Below are 16,207 nucleotides of genomic sequence, written 5' to 3' on the forward strand. Positions count from 1 at the left end.
GAACTCGCAAGTTCAGAAGCACACTAACGTTGATGACAGTTTTGAGACGATGCGTTCTCCCTGTTGTTGCGCAACACCCCCAGCACAGAGGGCGCTTGCCACTTTATAGTTTGCTTTGATGTTGCAAAATGTGTGTATTTATAATAAAGCTGACGGTCCCCTTTCATACTGCCTTTGTTGTTTTGTTTTGTTTTGATTTAAAGTGCTTTTAAGTTTCACGAGCCAATAAGTGTATAAATAACGAGACAACGGCGGGAAAAAAAAGTCATTGTTTGTCATTCACTTTAAATTTAAAGCAGAAAAGAACGGTGAAATAATTATTAACATTATAAAATGGACTGGGTAAAGATAGCCACTACCGTCGGTATACTTTACCGAGAAGCTGAAGAGGAGGCTGCTGAGCTGAGGAGGAACCTGCGAGTGAGGAGAGCCAGGATGAGGAGGAGGAGGCTGGAACGGCGTTTGGCTATTTCAGCTTTTGTCTCTGGCAATGTAAGTATCATATACATTTGTGTATATATATGATATACACATAAATTTAGCCTACCTAAAGCAGCGTTTACCTTTACAACAATAATAGACAAAATAGGACACAGTACAAAATGTTAAGGTAAAAACCATATAATAGGCATGGGCATAATAACGGGTAGTTTGATTATTTCATTTAGTACATTACATAACGAACTCTGCACACGTTTACCTATACCAAGAGGTTCAGCTTTCATTTACAGATAAAACAAGTTTGATAATCTTTGCACCATAAATCAAGTAGGCTAACGTTAATGTATCTGTATAGCCCATATTCTAAAATGGATTATAGGAAAACATAACAAATGTTAAAAATCTCAAATTCAAAGGATGGCAATAAGTCCTCAGAGGGACGGTAGATGATTAGCATGGTACATTGTAAAGTATAAACAGGTCGAAGACCTACATTTTGTCAATAAAATATAAATTACCACAATACAATTAATGGAATGCAGACAGAACAGACATTTTCATAATTTCATAATGTAGTAGATGTTTATTGAGAGCCTAAAAAAAATTATAGTAAATATTACATGTAACATTACATAATATTAAATACATGAAACGTACATGAATGTATGAATAAACAAAAAAAGACATTGCAAGATTAATAATCAATAAATACTATTACAATGATAACAGTTGATATTAAATATGTATTTTTCTTTTTTAAACAGGATCAAAGTCCTTCTAAGAGATATGCACAAGTGAATGACTGCGTGCCTATCCTGTTCAGATTTTTCTCAGAGGCTGACCTAAAGCCAGCCTTTAGGCTCTCCAGGGACACTATCAATGTGCTGGTCCGGATGTTGCCACGGCAAAAGCCACACGGATGGAGCCATGAGATCGAGATAGCCGTTGGTCTGTACTGGCTCGCATGTGGCACCTTGTATAGAGTCACAGCAGACATCTTTGGTATTCCGAGAGCCACTGTTGGACGAATAGTTCACAGTGTAGTGGAAGAGATGATGGCCATCCTGCACAACATAATTCATTTCCCCAAGCCAGATGAGATGGAGGAGGTGGGGGCTGGCTTTGCTCGCATGGCTGGTCATGAGGCCTTCCGCTATGTGGCTGGTGCAATAGATGGATGCCACATCCGAATTCTCCCACCTGCTGAACCACAAAAGAGGTGCTACATAAATCGCAAGCTCTTCCCTTCAGTTATCCATCAGGGGGTGTGTGACAGCAGAGGGAAATTCCTGGATACATACGTTGGCAACACGGGGTCAGTCCATGACGCCCTGGTCCTCCGGAGGTCTCCGATGTACAAGGAGTCGCTGTATCCACCAGCTGGCTTCTTTCTCCTTGGAGACGGGGGATACCCATGCCTGCAGCGTCCGGTCACCATCATTACGCCATACCGCCAGCCTGTAGCGGGTGAGAATACACAATAAAATATTACATTTGTTCACTTGCAATAGAAACAGAACATAAAGAAAATGTAACCTCTTTTTTATTAATCAGGCCAAGTTTAAGCACGCTTTAACAAGCACCATGCCAAGGCCAGGAGCATCATTGAGCGCTGCTTTGGCATGGTTAAAACCCACTGGCGAGCAATTTTCCTGAGTGCTTTGGAGATCCGGCCTCTATTTGCCCCCAAAGTCATCTCGGCATGCTGCATCCTCCACAACCTTTGTCTGTCGACAGGCGATATTCTGGAGGAGGAGGAGAAGGAAGAAGAGGAGGAGGATGAAGAACATCAGGGGAACATTCCTGATCAAGGTGACCAGGAACTCTCTGGCATTCATCTTCGTGCAAGACTTGCTGCACAGGTGTCTGCCCCTGGACAGCTGCCTGCATTTCTAAGAGAGCATGACTATGAGCAATAAATGATTATGTCCAGTGAAATTAAAGTTTTGTTGTTGCAATCTGTTACATTCTTCATTTTATAAGTGAAATTGTTTTGTAATAAGGGCAAATGATTTTGGTTATAAGCAGTTTTGTTTTTTCAATACACACTTAATACAATGGCAATGACAATGCAAGAAACCCTTATTAAATCAACTACTTTACTTAGAAAGAAGCATGCCATTATACGCTGTAATGTCTCCCCTTCAGTGAAATAACATGTCACAGCATGTTACCACTATTCACCACACAGAGTGAATGTCAATTTGTCTGTATTATGTAATTAATGTAACAAAAGGAAATAGTTGTACTACCAAAGACAGGTATGAACTAAAATAATACATTTAATTTTAACTTGTTACAATTTATTAACAAGCCTCTCAAAGAGAGACAGGTATCTCTCAGCCCTGTCAGATGCTGCTCTCTCCCTCGCCTCTTCCCTCGCCACTGCCTGCTGCTCTCTCTCCTCTTCCCTCTCTGCCTGCTCCTTCATAAAGTCCAGGAGCGCCTCAGTGACCCTGGCTCTCTTCTTTGGTGGCGGGTTGGCCTGTTCATTGTGAGATGAGGAGGACGGAGAGGTGACAACCCCACCTGTAGTGGCTGTCAGATTTGCAGCAACTGCCAGAGGCGGACTTATTGAGTGCTGCCCCTGGAGTGCAGCATCCATCTGACTGTACCACTGCCAGGTGGCAGCAGTCACCCCACCCGCCTCCACCCCTTTTCCTGTAGGAGGATCCCTAAGTTCCTAAAAATGTACATATTAATGAATTAACATTATTGAATTATCATTACAAGTTTTCTCCGCTAGTCAAAATAGCTGCACATTAACTTGCTAATCCTATGTTAAATTACAAGCATGTCCTACAACTTCACCACTGAAAGAGAGAGACAACAATGTTAGGTTACCTTATATTTCTCTTTTAAATTATTCGATTTCTTCATGGCCTGTTTGACTGTGATATCCATGCCAGACTTGTTTATGAAGACACTGGACAAAGCAAAAACAAAAAAACAGGACAACTTCAACGACATTAGTAATATTACTAGTACTAACGACAAAAATAACATTTGAGCATGGTAGAATTTACTGAGTATCTAAAAATAATAATAACTTACATTGATACCTGTCACTTAACAAATAGCTGCAGGACTTACATCCATTGTCATACCACAGCTACATCACAACTTCTTGGTGCTTTCATGGTTATTGTATGCTTTAGTACTGATTTTATCTGATGTAAGCCCTTACAAAAAAGTCCTGCAGAACTTCCTGCAGAAATTTTTTACAGACAATCTTACATTCTTTTTTGTAAGGGAGGTGACGTTGAGTGCCATAAATGGCGTAAATAAATGATATTATTATCATTATTGTTAAAAAGCTGACTCACTCCCATCCACTTTGAGGAATTCCTCCTACCAGTAAACAGCCGGTCATTGGCGCTGCGCCATTCTATTAACGCCCTGGTTTCCTCAGATGTCCCTTGTTTAAAAAAAATAAAACAATACACTGAATAAAACTCTGAATGTAATGACAGAATAACAGTGGTAAAAAATGTTAAATATCTTACAGGTGAGGACCTGGCTTTCCTCTGCCATTGTTGTTGCTGCTGCTGGTATGTCTGTGGAGCAAGAGGGGTCTGTGAGCTGACTGACTGACCGGCTCGCGAGAGTCAGTCCCGGCTGGCGAGCTTGCTACGCCCACCGGGGATTGTGGAGCTTTCCAACTCCGAAAGCGGTAGGAGCAAATTTTCAATTCACCATCAATTTTCGTTAAACTGCCTATATTTGAAATCTACACAGTTGATTTGTCACCTTAAAACGTCTCAAAAGTAAATTTACTGATTAAATAATAGACGAAACTTGTGAAAAACTTACCGCTTCTGTTGTATCTCTGTACCGGAAGCCATCCGGGCTTTATCCCCAAATTAAATGCTGGGATACTGGCCCTGCCAAGTTCATAGAAGTTACCAACTGATGTATCCTCGGTAAAATGGGCGTGTCAAGCTCACATCCGGGAATTTTAACTGTTCTTGGCGAAATGCGAACTTGTGTATTGGGACAGTACTTTGGCAACACGAGATGACGTTTCACAGGGACACAAGACCACAAGTCAATAGAAGAACACAGATTGAGAAACGGCACTTGTCTCCCTAAACCTCTGTTTGTCTCAGTTTACTTCAAATGTTCAAAAATCTCCACTCTGGCCGGAGTTTTTAGAAAGACTCGTTTTCAGAGGCAAATTCTCCGTTTGCGTGTAAACGAAGGGCACAAACAAAGGGAAATGTCTTTGTTTTTCAAAATAACCATGTACGTGTAAACAGGGCCTCAGTCCCAGATCTGCTGGTTGAGTGTGAGGACCCTGCTGTGTCTCGTTTGCTGTGTGATTCACCTGTCTCTGTGCTGACTGCAGGTGAATCGGTAGTGGAACCTGGAACACCTGAGTGGGATTTAAGCCTGGCTGCAGTGCAGCTCTGGGGCACGTTCAATCTCAAATCGGTGTGCACCGTTTTGCTACGGTTTGCTGGTTGAATGACAATGTTTCCTCAGAGCGGTGTGCAACCTGCTCTGAGAAATATTTTCTCTCGTTGGGTGGGCGTGTCTCTCATTTATTGGCTGTGTCTCAGGTGATACCCAATCAGCAGAGACATGTCTGTTAACTCGTGGTAATAAAAAGGCAGAGTGCTGGCGCCCACAACCGGGTGTTCAACGCACCCCCGTTTCAGTTTTAAAAAAAACACGTTGCTATGTTTTGTGGGGGCTGAACGTTACACAGATGTCTCTCTGTCTGCTGGCTGATTCTGATCCAGATCTCCCTTCATCTCTGCAGGTTTGGTTACCTTTCTTTAGTTTATCTGTACGCTTTGTCTGCACTTCATACACACTCATGCACACTTACACCACTGACTCTACTGACAATCAGAAACCACACCTTAATATCTCTACCTAAAATCTCTTTTACTTTGGTCTAATTTGGATTGATTTGGTTAATAAAGTGTATTTTTTTGTAAAACTTTATCATAATGTCTCATTTGTTTTGGCTAAAGAGCCAGGTCATAACAAATTGGGGCGTTTTGTCATGGAAATAATGTTGCCCTCCAGCTGATGAGAGAGGAAGGACATTTTTAATATAACATGATTTTTATTGACTTAAATATTTTCTTTGTGACTTCATCAGCAGTTTCAGTAAAGACTTGATTTGTTCTGTTTTAACTTTTCTGTTGGTTTGGTTATGTTGCTTTAGTTTATCTGTACACTTTGTCTGCACTTTATACACACTGGTCAACACTTACACCACTGACTGTACTGACAACCACAACCCACCTTTACTTTGGTCTAATTTGCATTGATTTGGTCAATAAAGTGTATTTGTTTAATATAATTCAATTTTATTTATAGTATCAGTTCATAACAAGAGTTATCTCAAGACACTTTACAGATAGAGTAGGTCTAGACCACACTCTATAATTTACAAATACCCCACAATTCCAGTAATTCCCAGTACATTTATAAGACTTTATCATGGTGTGTCTCCGATTTGTTGTGGCTTAAGAGCCGGGTCATAACAAATTGGTTAGTTCTTTAATTGGTGTGTTTTGGCATGGAAAGAATCCTGCACTCCAGCTGATGAGAGAGGAAGGAGATCTTTGATTTTACATGATTTGTATTGACTTAAATGACTTGACTTCCTCAGCATAGTTTCAATAAAGACTTGATTTGTTATGTTATTTCCTTTTTAAAGTGTGCAGTGGACTGGCAACTTTCATTCCATATATTCAAACTTTCATTCTTACTCTTAATCTCTGTTTGCTGTAGATAACTACAGTAAGTGTTGTATTGTGAAGCCCTTGAGGTCATGTTTGAGATTATTTATCAGTTTCAGACTGCAGCGTCTGGTTCCTCTCAGCCTCGGTTGTGTCGACTGACTTTACTGTGTACAGAAGTTCTGATTGACAGCTGTGCTTCTGCCTTGGCTGGTTCCACGTCTGTCAGGGTGACGATGAAGGAAACGGAGCCAGTGTTTCTTCTGCAGTCGAAGCCAGACTTCTTTTGGGGGACTCAAAATGACATGTTTTGACATCCTGTCAAAGCGTTCTCCAAGGCCTACATTATTCATAGACTGAGGAATTCCTACAGTCTCTCCTGCTGCTCTACCTCAGTCCATTTTAAATCTTAGATTTTAAGGATTGACCAGTTTCTTCAGTCCAGAGAGATGATGCACATTTGGCTGGTCAAGCTTAAAACTGCTCTCTAAATGCCAGGTGAGTTGGATTACACTGAAAATGCTTCAACAGTGTGTGAGTTTGGTAGGTTAATAAAGAGAAATGCCAGTCTGGTCAGTGAATTTGAAATAATTTGTACAACTGAATATACCTCTTTACACACCTTAGAGTCCTTTTGAAGCTGAAACAATTAGTTGATCGTTAAGTTGATCAACTATTTAGATAATCGATCTGTCATTTTAAAGCAAAAATCCCAAACGGTCTGTTTGTAAGCTTTTTCTTTCGTGAGATAAGTAATTTTAAAGTTAATTTACGAATGATTATTTTCTAAACACTTAATATATTAAAAAATATAAACAGATTAATCGACAATGAAAATACTCTACCCTAAAGTTGTTGTTTTGGTTCTTCAGATAACTCTTAAGGTACTTTCAGCAGCCTGGACAGTGTCTCTATTCTCACCCAGAGAAAGCTGCTCTGAGTGAAGACAGATACCAGAGTCAGCACCATGGACAGTGTCTCTATTCTCACCCAGAGAAAGCTGCTCTGAGTGAAGACAGATACCAGAGTCAGCACCATGGACAGTGTCTCTATTCTCACCCAGAGAAAGCTGCTCTGAGTGAAGACAGATACCAGAGTCAGCACCATGGACAGCGTTCCTGGCACGAGGCTGAAGAGCTTCACATTTCAGATAAACAAACAAGTCAAATCCATAAGAAAGTGAGTGTGTAAGTAAATACATTTAATTAATAAAGGGCTGTGGGGTTTTGAGACTGTAGAAAGACTCCAGCAGCAGTGCATAATTCCATATTCATATGCCCACTTTTTTTTATAATTAACGGCTTCATGGAAATATATAAACATATTTTACTTCACAGTTTAGTCATCCACTGTGGCCTGACTTCATATAGTCTGGATCAGGAAAGTTAATCGTATGAATTATTGTAAATTATGACTTCATGGAGACTGATGATGTTTCTTTCTTTTTGGCACTTATAGCAATTCCTGGGCCTACATGCAGACAAAGCAAAATTAAATAAACAAAAACTTTAGTAGGTAAAAACTTAATACCCGGACGAAGACTGAAAACTCTGTAAAAATCTAGTAAGAGGAGCTTGATTTGAGATTGTTCTGTTAAACATCAGCATGTTTGTTCTATCACTTTATAATGAGGTGTAATGAACATTTACAGCCTGGAGGTGTCACTGTTGGGACTTTAGATGGAAACTCATCCTGTCCAACCATGAAGTCGTGTACTGTATGTGTGTTTTGTCTGTCTTAGAACTTGCAGACAGATAGGAATAGATTCCTGTGTGTGTGTGTGTGTGTGTGTGTGTGTGTGTGTGTGTGTGTGTGTGTGTGTGTGTGTGTGTGTGTGTGTGTGTTGCCAAAACAAAACAGCATGCAGAGATTTAGTATCTGAGGATGGATGGACTGACTAAGTATTCACCCGCCCTCATCAAGCATCTTGAACTGCATAATAGTAGTAGATTTAGCAAGTTATTTTACAATTTCTTTTCACATAATGCATTGTCTAATTTTCTTGTAAATTCACTTGAAACAAAAAACAACAACCAAGTAGTACCTTGTAACTTTTACTAAATTAATATTGAACTAGTTACTTTTTTAGGTCCGGTTGGACCACTAACTGTAGCTACACTGAACATTATTACAATATCAAACATTGAGTTGAGAGCGTGTGTTTTTCATCACTGTGAGCATTTTATTAATGTGTGTGTGCTGAGAGTCCAGTGTGGTTTCTGAGTGTTTTTTAACGAGCTCTGAGTATTAACGCAGGCAGAATTTTCTTTATTCAAACTGACTGTTAAACTGTTAAAGCTTAAAGTGCTAAAACAGTGGCTATTACTGATAAACACATTCATATATTTTGTGTCAAACAGTGTTGGTAGCTCATTACATTTTCACATTATCTGCAATTTATGGAATATTTTGTAACCCTTTTTTGCTTCTTATTACTGGAAGAAATAAGAAATAAATGCAACCCGATAGAAAAATGCACACACTGCAATAACCTCCATGCGAATTATGTAGTCAATGTATGAGTCTCTAAACGCACGCACGTGTGTGTGTGTGTGTGTGTGTGTGTGTGGTGTATGCGTATGCGGAGCATATTACTAAAGCCGCAAAGTGCCGTCAGAAGAACGTGTCTTGCTCTGAAACGTTTTTTAACGTTTTTGTAGTTCCCTGGACACAAACCAGTAAGAGCCATTAAAAAGGAGTTCCACAATATTGCAGGTGAATTGTGTGTGTGTGTGTGTGTGTGTGTGTGTGTGTGTGTGTGTGTGTGTGTGTGTGTGTGTGTGTGTGTATTTGTACACACACACTGCTTAAAAAAATTCTGGCCCTTTGAAAAATGTAGTTGATGACCTCTGGTCTAGCTTTACTGCTAATGGCACAACATACAGTGGCAGTGGCTATCTGGGTTATAACCATTTTCTGAAGCCACATGCCACATGGTAGGTGCGTCGTATATTTTCCTGCTTTTTTGTCCTTTGCCAATCACACCTATGATATTTCTTTCAGGGCCAGTAAAAATGTAGAAGGGGCCAGTAAAACTCTGATCTACTGGCCCCAGGGGCCAGTGGGGATTTTTTTATTTTTTATGTTAAGCCCTGCTATAGCTTTAATGTGGATCTTTACATTCTGCAACTGTTTTTACAAGGCTGTCCTAGGCAAGGCTGTTCTGAAGCATGCTTAGATCAGAAGAGGTTGCAGCACATGATCAGTATGGTGAGGAGGGTCATTTGGGTGTGATCAGATATCAGCTGCTCTGTTGTGTAAGGTCCTCATTCTGAGAAAGGCTGGACACATCCTCAATGACCCCGCTCACCCTCTACACAACAGGCAAGGGCGTAGGTTTTGTTTCAACATTGGGGGGGGGGCACATCATAACTGGGTGGGGCTCTGAGTGTCCTCACCCATACAATTTGTGGCGTCATAAACTTCATTTCCTGCATTCTGCTGAATTTGTTTGTAACAATTTATGTTTGTGTGTGAACATACGTGCATGTGAGTGTCTGTGGGAGTGTATGTCAGAGCGAGGGTTTTTGGAAATGCTCTGTGTGTGCGTGCATGCGTATGCGTGTATTGACATTCACTTTTTGAACATAACAATGGAAATGACTATGAGTACATACCAAATGCAAACAGAATGAAAAAATGTAGGCTTGGTGAAATGAGGGAATAAAAAAATCCCACTAGAGGGCGAGGGAAGTTCTGGGATATCGGCCCTACCTAAAGCATATACTGCCAGAAAAAAATGCTGTGAGATAAATCAGTTTTTGGCAACCTTAACGATGCCCTTTGTTTAACCTGTCCTGCCTAGAAGCTTGGTATGTAGTGTACATATACATATGTATACACACAAACTCTCCAACAAATTGTATATAAATTGATTCATCAGATTAAACGACTTATTTATTATAATGATCTGAAGTTAACTTTTCCTGGATATGGTGGATCAGCTGTGCCAGTGGCACGGTGTTATGTTAACAATAGCTGCCACGTGTGAATTTAGCGGAACGTACAGAAGCTAAATTTGTCGATGGAAAAACAAATAACGTTTCAGCAGATAACTTACTAACAACAAGCTATCAATCAAAGCAGTTGAGTTTACACGTGGTAGTTATTCAGTTTGGGAAATCCTCTACAAAACAATCTCTACAAAGCTAACGTTACCTTAAGTTACCTGCTGACTGACGTTATACACGTACAGGAAATTGTCTCTGTTGCTTGAAGTTCGGACGTATTAGTATTTCAATCTATCCATGGAAATATCATTTTTTTCAGCAGATGTCTAAGTTATAACAAGATAGAGCTGGCAAAGCAGTTTTGTGTTTAAATTTGTTTAATTATTCAGTTTGGGAAATCCCACAATCTCTACAAAGTTTAATCTCTACAGTTTTTAAAGTTTGTTGTTTAATCAATTAAAATAAGTATGAAACTGTACATTAATATGCATGCAAAATTGTAATAGCAAAGACATTTCTGGAAAATAAAATATTTACATATTGAAAATATGAATGAATGCAGTTTTATCTTTTATTTTGTTGGTAACCGATACATAATCGCAATATTACACTGGAGGGTTCAATTTAACGTCATATTATTGGCACTTCAGTGATGTCTTGCCAATGATAAATCAAACCCTATTGCTAAATTATAACAAAATTAAAGTCTGCCTACAGGCCTGTTAGATAAAGACATGGTTGATGTCAGCATGTTGAGGCGTTTCATGGGAGGAGTCAGTAGAAGAGAGTATCTGACAGGATATAAGTAACCTCACAGCTCAGATCATCACACTGGAAGCTCCTGTTGGAAGTCAAGAAGACTCTCTCACAACTCATCTGATCTACACAACTTCTCCAGGTGAGGACAAACTGGGCGCACAGAGACAGAGGGTGAAAAACAGATATATATTTAGACTTTTACTGAATTGTGTAAGACTGTCAGTGTCAGACTAGAATCTACAGGGAAATACTGTATTTCTAATCACCATAGACCGTCAGTCTGTCTGTCTCTCATCTTTGTTGTCTTCCTGTTGGTGTAAGGGAGGAGAGTTGACTCACAGTGTTAGAAACTCTCAACACTCGTACTACTTTAGAGTGTACACTAAGTACTGAAGGCTGTATTCACTTTCTCAACAGGTTGGAGAAATGGCCTCAGATAACATAACCGTTGCTGCCCTGGGTCGACCTTTCACCCTGGGAATGCTCTATGATGCTCGGAGAGATCGACTGATCCCAGGTAAGTGCTGTCTACATTCTTATTAAAAATATTTCTAAATATATCTGACACACAGCTCTGCAGGCTGTGTCATCGTTTAGGTAGATTCTGAATCATCTGAAAATATTTGTCAACCTGGAACCCGAAAATATTGCTCCTCGACTAATATATTGAAAATATTTTAAAAATAAATAACCCAATCTAATAAAAATATAAAAAATAAAATTGAAATAAATATTAAATAATATGTCAATACTTATAAATCAAGGTAATACAAACAATTAAAAAATATGAATAAATGGACTAATGGTTTCAGCTGTACTTGTATAAACGGGGAGTTTAATTTATATCTTAACATCAGATTTTATAGACTATATTTTTTGCGTGCATATCTATTTGTAAAGAAACTAAAGCTGTGTGTGTGTGTGGGTGTGGGTGTGTGTGTGTGTGTGGGTGTGTTCATCCGTTGAACATTTACACCAACAAAAAGTTCATAAAAAATAGCTTTTCTTTTAACTTTTTTTCTTCCAGTAAAGAAAAATAAAAGCAGGCCCCGCCCCTTTACATCAATAAAAACTCTCAGCCAATCACAGCCTCGCTGTCTCTGAGAGTGATAGTAGGCCTATCAGTCGTACAGAATATAGAGATTACATTTTAATTTATGTACAGAAAACATCTGATAGAAAAACTGTTAGCTCTTATAATGACATATAATCATCTGCTCCTATTTAAAGGAACTCTGAAATCATTTCATTAACAAGTGGTAACACTACTTTAACCTCACCTCTTTAACATTCCTAGGCACTATAAAAATAATGAGCAAATGCTTTGTAATTCTATCATGTAGTTGTTGACTATATTAGGGATGAATGATAAACTGTTGTTAAATTATCCTGTGATGAATATGAACATTAAATTGTCATTATAGATGCAGAACTTCCATAATTATGTCAGTGGAGCCGTATTACAACAGCCCTGGATGAGGGTTGCCCTATGCAACCTGACCATAAATAGGGATTAGTTCTAAATACCTCAAAAAATGCATGTTTTTAAGGTCAGTTACTTTGGTACTGCAGAAACCAGGGAGTGAGATAAGGAGAGCAGAAAACATAGTTTTTTATTTTTATTTTTTTTTTATTATTTTTTTTTTCATTTTGCTAAAACAGTGTAAGGATATTTCATACATAAATCTCGTTATTCATATTTCAGATCCTTCACACTAGGACAAAACAGACAAGACATGCCAGAAACATAAAAAACAAAACAAAATAAATAGACACAAAACTATAAAACAAACAAATCAAACAACATAATTAATACACTCAGATAACACTTTTGTCATAGTCCCTAACATTAATATAAAAATTTATAAAATCAAATTCTCTATGAGTTTGCCATATCTTCAAAAAGTCGGAGGTTCTGTCTTTACTGTTATAATAAATCCTGTCCATAACAAAGTAGCTTGAGAGTTCATTCCACCAGTGGACTATTGCTGGAGGTTTGGGAGCCTTCCATTTTAAAGCTACGCATTTCCTAGCTGCAATCAAAGCAAAATCTATGTACATACTTTCATATTTACTCCCCATGTCAGACATATTATGGCCCAAAAGACATAAACGAGGTGAAAGGGGAACAGATTAAAGACATTTAAACACAGAGATATCAGATTGGTAACAAATTTCCAAAATAACGGATGTTGTTCACATGACCAAAGCATATGAAAAAAAGTTAGAGGAATGATATCTCACTGTTCATTCTGTTTAATTTCTCTGGGGTATAATAAACCCTGTGCATTATCTTAAATAGTGCTTATTTACTGTATGCCTTAAATTATAAGAGCATGTATGTACTTTCCGGCAAATAAAAGTCAGAAAGTACATACCAATCTTTTTGCTGTATTTCCATATGAAGATCTTGTTCCCACTTTTGTCTTAAATAGTCTGTATTTACCATTGAGCTTGCAATAAGAGCACTATAAATCCTTGAGATACGTTTATTCTTGTTCTTCTCCGTATTGTTCATTATAAAATCATTTTTTGATGGTTTGGGTTCTTGCAAAGAGCCGTGCTCTGAGTTGACTGCATGCCTTATTTGAAAATATCTAAACAAATGGGAAGAACAAACTCCATATTTCTGCTCAATAAATAAATAAATGAAAGAAAAAAATTAAAGAAAAGTCCCCCTTTCAAACAAATGTGAAATTTCTCTTCTACCTTTATCATACCAAAGTTTAAAAGTATCATCCCCACAACAAGAAATACCTGGATTTCTCCAAATTGGCAAAAAAGGGGCGAGAGTATTTTTGTATCCTACACTTTATGAGACCATTTCCAAATATGGAGGCTATTCAGTATAACAGGATTTCTAGTGATTTTAGGCTGTTAGCCTGCTCCTGACCAGGCTAACAGCCAGGATTTATTAATCCTGGAGCCTTTTCTGCTCACTCAGCAGTAGCTTTTACATTATTATTATTATTATTATTATTATTATTATTATTATTATTATTATTATTATCAGCCTGCATTAAAATACAAAAGGTGCATATTGCTGTTCAGTAAAGCACTGTTATATAAAATTGTGACCATTATTTTTTATAATTATTCATGTGTCATTGTTACTGTTATATTGCTGTATGAAAATGGCTGTTCATATTGTTAAAAGTTTGAATATATTACGGCAGTTGTTGAGATAATTAGAAAAGGCCTATACAGTTGCAAATGTACTGCACTGTATTTGGCATTCTTAGCAGTGAACTGGGACTATAATTTGGGAGGATTGAACAATTATAGGTTTTTATAATTGTACAATCCACCCTAATTATAGTCTTAGTTCACTGGACCAGTAACTATATAGTTGAGGCTACTGTACATTCATGTAACAACAGGGAGAGGACACCTCAATGGTTTTTGACCTTATATTTTGCTGGGGGGAAATAACTGATGAATACACTGTGTTACAGTCATGCTTAAAGTGTGCATTAAATGTATCCCTTAATTATCTTTATAGTTTCTAGATGGTAGAGTCCAATTTCTTCAAAGTCTTTCTTTTCTATGTCCATATAGGTGTACTAGGAAGCAAAGCATACAATAAATAAAGAAGGAAACTGCCTCTGTAGAAAAAGAAAAAATAATTTTAAAAAAAGTGAGGAAAAAACGTGGCAGAAGCAGCCCTAACGAGAGAGAGAGAGAGAGACAGAGTGAGAGAGAGGGATATGTACGCTTCACAGTATTGTAGATTAGTGGTTGTAATTTGTCTTCATGGTACATTTCCTGCGTAACATTAGTCTTCTGCTCACTTTTAAGGCAAAGAGTACAACTGCTCATTTGTGCAAATAATTAGCCTAACTTCTTGAATGGTATGGCAGTTTCAATTCAGAGCAGTGGTCAGTAAATGTATATTTTTAGGTTACTTATGAATCAGAATCAGAAAGGGCTTTATTGCCAAGTACGTTGCACATACGAGGAATTTGTCATGGTGTTGTTGGAGCATGTCACACATACAAATATAAGAAGCATAAAAAGATATAAACAATATAAGTATAAACATATACACACAGTAAGTATTAATAACGATAAAATAAATTTAAATAAATAGTAAAATAAGTTAAGCAGTGGTGAAAAGGGATGCTACAGCAGAGTAGGTACAGTGGCATGAGGAGCCAGAGGTGGGGTGTGGAGAGAGTCAGGATGGATTCCGGGCCTTGTTGATAAGACTAGTGGCGGAGGGGAAAAAACTGTTTATGTGGCGTGAGGTTTTGGTCCTGATGGACCTCATCCTCCTGCCAGAGGGGAGTGGCTCAAAGAGCTTGTGTCCGGGGTGGGAGGGGTCAGCCACAATCTTTCCAGCACACTTCAGTCGGTCCGCGATTGTCTGCCTCGCTTTCTATCACTGTTTTATTACAGCGGCCTTGTTTCTTTTTTACAAATGTATTTCACGTTGTCATAATTCCATATGAAGCTGCTGCTCACTCTGTGTAAAGAATACAGAATGCGTATTCTCCATTTTAGCGTCAGTAAATCTGTGATCGATACCGTGGTCTATTTAAGAAAGCCGTGAACGTGCACTTATCCCAACTATGTACACCTGGCTTGACATAGCCACGATGAGCGGATCACACTAAGTCATGCTGCGCTTTTTCAGTTATCCTGGTTTTCTTCATTCTACTTTTGTGCAACAGGCCCCTGGACACGTGGGGATTTGTTATTCCAAATAAAGGAAGAGATAAGACTTTGTATTATTTAAAAAAAATGTTGTGGTGGAGTAATCGGAAGATTTTGAAATAAACATAAACATGTAGGCAAAACAGACATTTTAACTATGTTTACTCTCCCCATAAGTCAAATGGGTAGTTGGCCAAGTTGTCTTAACTCCTCTGATACTTTATTAATTACTGGAAGGTAATTCAAACTAAATATATCTTCCATTATTCTAGGGATGAACAAACCCAAGTATTTAATAAAATTTTTAGACCAATTCCAATTGATTTGATTCTTAAGTAGAGTACAATCAAAATTGGAAATTGGCATTATCTAAGTTTTGTCCCAGTTAACTTTGTAACCTGATAACGTTCCAAAATTTTCAAACAAAGATGACAAAAATGGAATTGAATTCACTGGGTCATGAATGTACAACGAAATATCGTCTGCATACAAAGATACTGTATGAGGTGCTCCTCCATCCCAATTTCCACACCATTGATATGATCATGAGCTCTAATTGATGCAGCTAAAGGCTCGATAACAATAGCAAAAAATGCAGGTGACAGTGGGCAACCCTGTCTTGTGCCTCTTGAAAATACAAAGGGTTTAGAGTAGTTGGCAGACATGTATAAAGTACTAGAGACCCAGACTTGAGTAAAAGTA

The 16,207-nt window shown here is 38.3% G+C and overlaps 1 protein-coding gene across 1 annotated transcript; it reads left to right on the forward strand.

Moving 5' to 3' along the window:
• The first annotated feature begins 333 nt into the window (after window positions 1–333).
• On the forward strand, window positions 334–2,236 carry LOC118494304 (putative nuclease HARBI1). The gene is made up of 3 exons (XM_035997864.1): window positions 334–492; window positions 1,206–1,908; window positions 1,996–2,236. Exons 1-3 carry the CDS (start codon window positions 334–336, stop codon window positions 2,004–2,006), a joined length of 873 nt encoding a protein of 290 aa, XP_035853757.1. The 3' UTR covers window positions 2,007–2,236.
• Window positions 2,237–16,207: the final 13,971 nt, after the last annotated feature.

This window comes from Sander lucioperca, chromosome 22 (genome assembly GCF_008315115.2).
Source record: "Sander lucioperca isolate FBNREF2018 chromosome 22, SLUC_FBN_1.2, whole genome shotgun sequence".
In the NCBI taxonomy this organism is placed as follows: domain Eukaryota; kingdom Metazoa; phylum Chordata; class Actinopteri; order Perciformes; family Percidae; genus Sander; species Sander lucioperca.